Source organism: Pelobates fuscus, chromosome 11 (genome assembly GCF_036172605.1).
Source record: "Pelobates fuscus isolate aPelFus1 chromosome 11, aPelFus1.pri, whole genome shotgun sequence".
Taxonomy (NCBI): Eukaryota; Metazoa; Chordata; class Amphibia; order Anura; family Pelobatidae; genus Pelobates; species Pelobates fuscus.
Window position 1 is genome coordinate 36,696,711 of NC_086327.1, and position 9,352 is coordinate 36,706,062.

The window sequence follows — 9,352 nt, forward strand, 5'->3', positions numbered from 1 at the left end:
TAGATGAAGCCTCAATGGTCTAAATTGTTCTTTACTGGCAAACACCAAATCAAAAAAAAAAAAAAAAAAAAGGAGGATTTCCATGTATCCAAAAAGTAATGAACAATCGTATGTGGACTAATGTAGATACTTTCTAAGGACAGGTATCTAATTCAGTCGGGGGTTGGCTGAACAAATGGATACAACTAAACCTTTAATAAGAATAAAGCTAAAGGGGTGGGATACCCCAAAATAAGTCACCAATATCAAGACTTACACAAAATAAAGACAATTACAAAAATAAATCCGTACATATCCAATGTGCAATAAAGGGAAAAGCCTGCTAAATGTTCCAAAGTAAGCCTGCGCACATTCCCCATAACTAGTGGAAATGATAGAAAATAGGGTAGGTAGGCTAGATATTGCACACTAGCTGTTTTGAGGTATATATGTCAAAAAGACCTTTTAAAGTCTAGTAAAATACTAGCGTGAGCAAAAAGACGATAGAACCACATACTAGGCTTCCATGAGTTGCAACATAGTAATAGACAGTATCAGGATGAAGTGAAACATTGTTTCAATAGGCTATAACAAAAGAGAAAGAAACGGATACACTTATCGAGTGAAATCCCTGGCCATGTAGCCATTTGGTAAAGTATTAGGTATAAGATCTCCTACAGTAGCAGCTTTTATAATATCCCTAATGCGACTTCAAGCGCTACCCTGAATAAGAAGCCTGTCCCTAATCTACAGTTACTAGATATACAGCCGCCCAACGAATATCTTCTAAGATCAAGTCCGGTATCTAGGTAGACTTGAAAGTAATAGAGCGGAGCAAACTGAGCATTAGGTGGCTAAATCAGCATGTGAGTGATACAAGTGTCTAAAATGTGCAAACACGAGCAGCTCGAGATCTTCAGAGTTACAGGACAGCATGGAAAGGGTTAAGTGAAAGGAAAGCTACACGTTTGCGTGAGCTTGTGGTGGGCAGCAAGTAAGCTGTAGAGTTGATGCATGGGTGTGATGCCAGCTCTGAGAGAGACAGTGTGGGTGGCTCTTAAAAGAGCCTTTGTGTTAGCGGGTGGTCAGGGAGGCGGACATTTACTTGGCGCTGGTGTACTTTGTGACAGCCTTGGTGCCCTCAGACACGGCGTGCTTTGCCAGCTCTCCGGGTAGTAGCAGGCGCACGGCAGTCTGGATCTCCCGGGAGGTGATGGTGGAGCGCTTGTTGTAGTGAGCCAGGCGAGAAGCTTCTCCTGCGATGCGCTCAAAGATATCATTGACAAAGGAGTTCATGATCCCCATTGCCTTGGAGGAGATGCCGGTGTCGGGATGGACCTGCTTCAGCACCTTGTACACGTAGATGGCATAGCTCTCCTTCCTGCTCTTTCTACGCTTCTTGCCATCTTTCTTCTGAGTCTTGGTGACGGCTTTTTTGGAGCCTTTCTTGGGGGCTGGTGCGGACTTTGCTGGATCAGGCATGATTAACGCTGTTAGCTCGCGAGCGAATAGCAAGCTGCTCCTCCGGCGGTTCTATTTATAGGCGGACCATGTAAATGAGGCCCTTCCGCTTCCCTTCCTGCGATTGGTTGCTAAAGTCAGATGACGTAAGGAAGCGGCTGTTTAACACTAGCTCCAGCAATAGATTGGTTCCCTGTATAACGTGTCTCTAATTGGCTGCTTGTAAAGTCATCCAATCACAGAGCAGAGTGTGTTTATAAATAGCCTGTGGTAGGGGAGGAGTTTTCATCTTCTTGCATTCAATCAAGAACAAACATGTCTGGCCGCGGAAAGCAAGGTGGAAAGACCCGTGCAAAGGCGAAGACTCGCTCATCCCGAGCGGGACTTCAGTTCCCAGTCGGCAGAGTCCACCGTTTGCTGAGGAAGGGCAATTATGCAGAGCGTGTGGGAGCCGGTGCCCCCGTCTATCTGGCTGCAGTGCTGGAGTACCTGACCGCTGAGATTCTGGAGCTGGCAGGGAATGCCGCTAGAGACAACAAAAAGACCCGCATCATTCCCCGCCATCTCCAGCTCGCTGTCCGTAACGATGAAGAGCTCAACAAACTGCTGGGAGGAGTGACTATCGCCCAGGGAGGTGTCCTGCCTAACATCCAGGCTGTGCTGCTGCCCAAGAAGACCGAGAGCCACAAGCCCAAGAGCAAGTAAAGCGGACAGCTGCTGCACCTGCCTCCCTCACCTACCAAACACAAAGGCTCTTTTAAGAGCCACCCACGTTCTCCACAAAGAGCCGATTAATTGTTCTGCTGCGCGCAAACCGTTCCCTGTATCTACACACACACCACGCTGGGAGCTCATAAGCAAGCTAAAATATTAGGGCGCTTCTGTCACAGCACTGACTGAGTCCCATTTGCAGTCCATATCCTGTCCAACATTCCAGCTATAGAACTAGTTAAAATCAATGGCTGCCATGCATGTCTATGATAAACGCAGCAGCAAATTAATACCAATTGGGGCAAGTGTATATAGTGTGCAGGTCCTCTTTTGTTAAGCGGGGCATCTCTACATGTCGCTCACTCTCAGGATTCCCCCCTCTCCCGCTGTCTGGAGGACATGCCGGGTGAAACCTACTATGAGCGTTCAAATCCTAGCGGCGCTACAGCTCTGTTGTCTGTGCTGCTGGATGAGTTAACGCAGCCTTAATAGCCTGGCCTCTCGGCTGAAAACATTGTTTCAATAAGTGGATGCTTTGTAACATTTCCTGCTGCTCTGTCTCCTGGAGCTCATTTGTATGGCTACTGAGCGTCCTGTGAGTGAAAGTCCTTTATCAGACGTGGCTTCTATCCCATCGAAAGAAGCGGCCTTTCTGCATGTGTAAGAGGTCAATGTCCCATGCACCCCTCCCCCTCGATAAAGCCTATACAGCTATTAATAAGTATGTTGGGAGGAATACGTCCATTACTGCCCACTGCCATTCCTTTCAACTAGTAGCGTCTATAATAAATGCTGTCAGGACAGGAAGGGTCACTAAAGGCTTAGATCCCTTCTTTGGGCGCGTGTGCTCAATAGATGGAGGAGGGGGGAGGGGATGAAGCAGTTGATTTGAGCGGGCATTTTGAATGTGGGGGAGGGGATGAGAAGCAGTTGATTTGAGCGGGTATTTTGAAATGGTTTACTATTTGTTTTCAGCCAATCAGAACATACCACCCACTTGATGAACCAATGAAAACGCCGTATCGGCTATAAAGCCCAGGCTACAGCGAGCAGCGTTCATTCCCTTTCGTTTTGCTACAATGGCCAGAACTAAGCAGACAGCCCGTAAGTCGACCGGAGGCAAGGCTCCCCGCAAGCAGCTAGCCACCAAAGCTGCTAGAAAGAGCGCCCCAGCTACCGGGGGAGTGAAAAAGCCTCACCGTTACCGTCCAGGAACTGTGGCTCTCAGGGAGATCCGCCGTTATCAGAAGTCCACCGAGCTGCTCATCCGCAAGCTGCCCTTCCAGCGCCTTGTCCGTGAGATCGCTCAGGATTTCAAGACTGATCTGCGCTTCCAGAGCTCTGCTGTCATGGCTCTGCAAGAGGCTAGCGAGGCTTACCTGGTTGGTCTTTTTGAGGATACCAACTTGTGCGCCATCCACGCTAAGAGGGTCACAATCATGCCCAAAGACATCCAGCTGGCTCGTAGGATCCGAGGAGAACGTGCTTAAGTTGAAACCTGCTAACAAACACAAAGGCTCTTTTAAGAGCCACCAAATCTGCACTCGAACGAGCTCCAACACATTCATAAAAACGTGTCTTTTAGCCTGTGACTTTGAGCGGGCTAGCTAAGGAGCCCTCACACTACAATGCTCAAATGTCCCCACATATCCCATTTTCACGTCAGGCAACGATGTAGCCATCATCTCTGCTGGTCTATTTCACTGGCAATTTTACAATAACTTCACTATTTAGAATCCATCGTGTGGAGAGGCAGCAGGAAAAAGACTACTTTTTCGCTTAGAGGAGAATACATAGTTAACACAGGAGTGCATATGCAAAGCTAGTAACAATGTTTCTATTTAAGTGGCTGCAAGCATGTATTAAATGTAGGCAACAGTAACAATACACCAAAACCAGAGCTTTCTTGACAGTGTGTGTGTACGTACTTGCTCATATTTTTTTACATCCCCTACCATTAACAGAAGGCGGCTCCAAATCCTCCGATGGTTCAAAAATGCGGTCTACAAATACAGTGTTTAGCAACCTTTCCCGTCTAGATGTTTGGGAGCAGCCTCTACTACTATCTCCTTCTCGGTGTATCTATGTAGATAGCAGGCAATTTATCAGGTGTGGAAGGGGTTAAAGTGATTAGGTTCAGTCTTTTAGTGAAAAAGTGGGTGGCCCTGAAAAGGGCCTTTGGGTTAATGGGGTGTGCGGTAAAGTCAAGCCCGAGTTTTAACCTCCGAAGCCATAGAGAGTGCGGCCCTGGCGCTTAAGAGCATAAACTACGTCCATGGCGGTGACAGTCTTCCTCTTAGCATGCTCGGTGTAAGTGACGGCGTCCCGGATGACGTTCTCCAGGAATACCTTCAGCACCCCGCGAGTCTCCTCATAGATGAGGCCGGAAATACGCTTCACGCCTCCCCTGCGAGCAAGGCGACGAATTGCAGGCTTGGTAATGCCCTGGATGTTGTCACGAAGAACCTTCCTGTGACGCTTAGCGCCACCTTTTCCGAGACCCTTTCCTCCTTTGCCTCTGCCAGACATGGTTCTGCTCTTCTTTCTGCACGAACGATATGAGATGCTGTGCAAAGCTCTTCCTTATATACTCCTCGGACGGACCGTATGGGGACCTGCAGCAAAGGAGGCGGGCGTTTTAAACACGCCCCTTCACTTTTTTTTTTCCTCTCAATAATATGCTTAACCCTCTCCTTCCGTGCTCGAAATGGTTCTGGCTTTTAAAACCAAAGCTGTTTATGCTTCAAAAGATTTCACAATCGTGAAGTCTTTTGAAGTATAATCATTTTATCATGTCTTTAGTGTTTCTTTGATAGTCGGCTTAGCTACTGCACAAGGTATCATTTCTTGGGCTTTATCACTCTTTGAATATCGAAATAAGCGCCCGTTTCACACGTGGAGAGAGGACGAGGACAGTCCCTTTTATTATCACCATGTACAAAATCGCAATCCCTAAAATATGTTCTGCTTTATTATCTTACTGAAAAAGGCAATAACATTAAATCTAGTCTGGAAGGACACTGTGTGATATTCTATATATTATATGCGTTTCTCACTAAAACTGGCCTTTCGCAATTTAATGAAGAAACACCCTCAGTATCTTAGAACGGAGGGAATTTCTAAGCCAAAAAAAATAAAAAAAATCAACGCTCAAGTGTAGCACTGGTATACGGGGACTTAGCCACACCGACAAGATACATTCCTGTGTAATCTTTTCGAGCACTAGATGCTGGGATTACAGGATTCATTAGGTTATTCCTGACTTTAGAATGAGGGATGGAGGGGGAACGATATGTGTGACATGACACCAAAACAAACACGTTGCCATCACTGATATATAGCTCTGAAATGAGAATGTGGTGGCTCTTACAAGAGCCTTTGGGGTTTGGAAAATAAAATTAAATGCGAGCAAGGCTTATTTCTTTTTGGGAGCTGCCTTTTTAGCCTTTGCAGGACTCTTTGCGGCTTTGGGTTTGGCTGCCTTTTTGGCAGGGCTCTTCACGGTCTTCTTAGCCGGGCTTTTCACTACCTTCTTGGGCTTGGCGGCTTTGACTTTCTTCGGACTTTTGGTGGCCTTTTTAGCGGAGGCGGCCGGCTTTTTGGCCTTTTTCGGGCTCTTTGCAGCTACCTTCTTAGGTTTGGCTGGAGACTTGGTGGCTTTCTTCGGGGCAGGCTTCTTGACTTTAGCCGGTGCCTTTTTCTTGGTAGCCTTGTCCTTGCTCTCCGCCTGCTTTTTGTTGAGCTTGAAGGAGCCGGAAGCTCCGCTTCCTTTGACCTGGACGAGAGTGCTTTTAGTCACCAAGCCCTTGAGAGCCAGCTTGAGGCGGCTGTTATTCTTTTCCACATCATAACCAGAAGCAGCCAAAGCCTTCTTCAGAGCTGCCAGGGACACCCCGCTGCGCTCTTTAGAAGCGGACACAGCTTTGACAATGAGCTCGGACACGCTAGGACCGGAGGGCTTAGCGGCTTTCTTGACACCGGCTGCTTTCTTGGGCTGCTTCTTCTTGGAGGCGCTTTCTACCGCAGGTGCGGCGGCGGGAGCTGGGGCGGCTTCAGACATGGTCACTATTCTCTATGAAGATCAAGCAATAATACGCGCCCGCAGCAGCCTCCAAATTATACATCTCCAGCTAGCATCTTATTGGCTGATCTAACCACGCTCTGATTGGATACAGTCTTATGACACACCCTCCACTGTCCCTACTCCATCTTTTCACACTCTGCTCTCACGCTGTGTTTCCGAATGGATAAAACGAATACATTTAGGTAAAATAAGAGGACGGAGGTCGATGCCATCTATCGTGGAATGTACTAAACTATCTAACCAAGAATTCATTAGCAGCTCCATGGGTCCCGAGGGTTGTCACGATCTAGCAGAGCCGGTGAAAGCTGACACATCTCCTTTGGGATGAGCCTGATGTTCGCCACAAACATTACTGTGATAACTATTAAAAGAATATATTCCAAGGTTTTCTTTCTCACTCTTATGCAAGAAAGGGAAGGGGCCCGTGTTATCAAGGTGGGTTGAAGCTCGTGTCGTAAAGAAACAGAGAAAAGGGATTTTGATCCTCGTTTGTTCAGACAGGTAGCTCAGGTAGGATGTAGTAAGATCATAGCAGAAGAGCTCTTAGTCGTGGCAATTTTTAAATTACATAATTACATAATTGTATGTTATATATCTATGTTTACCCTCTAACAACAACTAAGACCAGTTATATTAAAACACACACACTGTGTTCTCCAGGAAATCCTTTATGAAGCCTGGTGTAGGTCTGGCACAGTAAACAACAGCAATGAGTTCCGCACTCTAGGGACTTTTTTCCAAAACATCAAAAACATTTCAATGCTATTTCAAATCATGATAAAAACATGACAGCAAAAATTGTCCTGATTTTAGCACCAAATTAGGAGCTAACATGTTGATCTGTGTGGCGGACCACCAGGGTATCACCTTCATGGATTCCCTTTCCCGTTGTATTAGCTAGTACAGCTTTCCACAAATACATTTGTCTAAACGTAATGCTGGGAGTCAGTGGCGTACACACGACCCATGGGGCCCCGGTGCTAAAATTGATCCGTGCCCTTCCCCCCGCACTTACTCTGCGCGGGCCGGGGTCGCAACAGATGGCGGCAGGCTCCGGGTTGCAGGGCTGCGACCCCTGTGACCGCGGTATGTACGCAAGTGTATGCAGATACACATACACTTAAAGGACCACTTTAGACACCCAGATCACTTCAGCTCAATGAAGTGGTCTGGGTTCCAGGGCCCTCTAGTTTAACCCTGCAGCTGAATACATAGCAGTTTCAGAGAAACTGCTATGTTTCACTGATGGTTAATCCAGCCTCTAGTGGCTGTGTCACTGACAGCGGCTAGAGGCGCTTCCGCGATTCTCCCTGTGAAAATCACAGTGAGAAGACGCTCGACGTCCATAGGAAAGCATTGAGTAATGCTTTTCTATGGGCGGTTTGAATGCGCGCGCGGCTCTTGCCACGCATACGCATTGGGAGCTGAGAGGCAGGTCGGGGCGGAGGGATCCCCAGCGCCAAGGGAGTCCGGCGCTGGAGAAAGGTAAGTGCTTAAGGGGTTTAAAACACACACACACTCTCACGAACAGACGCATACACACTAGCTAACAGACACACAAATTTACTGCCAAAGACACACTCAGTGACAGACAGAGACACATACACACTCACTTATAAAACACACACTCTCACTGACAAACACACACTCACTAAGACACCTAAGACTCACTAGACTCACTAACCTAAGACTCACTAGACTCACTAACAGACTCACTAACAGACACACACAAACTAGCACACTCAGTAACAGACACACACACTCACTCACACACAGACACACACACTGACACTCACTAACAGACACACACTCAATAACAGACACACACAACTAACACACAGTAACACACGCAAACAAAAACTAACACACTCACTGACACTCACTAGCAGACACAGTAACACACACACTGGCACAAAAATGTGCACTAACACACACACACACACACACTGTAGCACTAACACACATACACACGTTTTTTGTGTGTTTTTTTTTTCAGATTTAATCCCGCAGCCTCCCTTTCCAGTCCAGTCCAGGGGCTGCCCGGCGGCCGGTCCTGCTGGCTCGTGAGGGAGCACTGTCCCCTGAGCGCTCTCTGCCCAGCTCCCTCGCACATTTTTACTGATGCCGGAGCCAGAATATAACTTCATATTCCGGCTGCAGCATAAGTGCGGGGCGCGCAAGGGAGCTGATCAGAGAGCGCTCAGGGGAGAGTGCTCCCTCGCGCGCGCGCCCGGTAACACCAGGGCCGGCCTCGGGGGCCCTGATGTGGCCAGCTCCTTGTCCCCCCAGTAGAAGAGTCTGCCCACACTGGCGTACATACCGAGTCGCTAGGTGGCCGGGCCCCCTGGTGGGCCGGGCCCGGTCGCAGCTGCAACCCCTGCGACCGCGGTATGTACGCCAGTGCTGGGAGTAGATCTGGTTTATTCAGGCAAGGCACACAGAATTTATACACAGACCCCCAGCATGGGGTCTCCATTCATGGACACACAATCCTGGACACACTTTGATGGACTGCATGGTACCCTGACTGGGCACCTCTGCCAAGCTTGCTTCCTAGCTATCACTGGGACACCAGTAGTGCTATAGCCCCTACCCGCTGCAGCTTGGCTGGGGTCTATCCAAACTTTCCTAACCTGTAACAGGGTCCTAGTGATTAAGCTCTCTTGCACAGAGTATAGCTGTCTCACCCAAACATGAGCCCAGCAAGAGTGCGGCTTGGAGTGGGCAAAGATGGCCGCCAATACGTGACCAAGTGTGTCCCAGACTCCAGGGATCCCATTGCCCTGGCATTTGAACGCTTTTGGGAGCAATACTGGGAACAAGCTAAACAGAGCCAAACAAGACCCACGGCTGCAACAAGCCCTCCACAGAACGGGGACAAACCACCACAGCCAGGGCGGAAAGCTGGCGCTACACAAGCGGGGAAGCGGAGGAGGAAGCCGCACAAAGCGTCCCGACACAGAGCTGACAAGCGGGTGCACTCATCTCCGTACCCCTTACATGCCTACCAAACAGCGGGGACCGCCAACAGCCTCTAAAGCGGCTCCTACATCGGAGAAATCGGAGACGCAGTGGGCCCACCCGAAGGTAGTCACCCATCATGCACTGCCCAACACC

General features: G+C 48.5%; 3 protein-coding genes across 3 annotated transcripts; 1 reads left to right on the top strand and 2 right to left on the bottom strand.

The window, feature by feature from the left end:
- The first annotated feature begins 3,230 nt into the window (after nt 1-3,230).
- Nucleotides 3,231-3,641, top strand: LOC134576798 (histone H3). The gene has a single exon (XM_063435497.1). It carries the CDS (start codon nt 3,231-3,233, stop codon nt 3,639-3,641), a length of 411 nt encoding a protein of 136 aa, XP_063291567.1.
- Nucleotides 3,642-4,368: 727 nt separating this feature from the next.
- On the bottom strand, nt 4,369-4,680 carry LOC134576799 (histone H4). The gene has a single exon (XM_063435498.1). The coding sequence runs from the start codon at nt 4,678-4,680 to the stop codon at nt 4,369-4,371; it is 312 nt and encodes a 103-aa protein (XP_063291568.1).
- Nucleotides 4,681-5,566: 886 nt separating this feature from the next.
- LOC134576800 (histone H1B-like) lies at nt 5,567-6,211 on the bottom strand. The gene has a single exon (XM_063435499.1). It carries the CDS (start codon nt 6,209-6,211, stop codon nt 5,567-5,569), a length of 645 nt encoding a protein of 214 aa, XP_063291569.1.
- Between the last annotated feature and the right edge of the window lie 3,141 nt (nt 6,212-9,352).

What these genes read in the sequence shown, in the direction of transcription:
- LOC134576799 (XM_063435498.1), bottom strand. Translation starts at nt 4,680, where the DNA reads ATGTCTGGCAGAGGCAAAGGAGGAAAGGGTCTCGGAAAAGGTGGCGCT.
- LOC134576800 (XM_063435499.1), bottom strand. Translation starts at nt 6,211, where the DNA reads ATGTCTGAAGCCGCCCCAGCTCCCGCCGCCGCACCTGCGGTAGAAAGC.
- LOC134576798 (XM_063435497.1), top strand. Translation starts at nt 3,231, where the DNA reads ATGGCCAGAACTAAGCAGACAGCCCGTAAGTCGACCGGAGGCAAGGCT.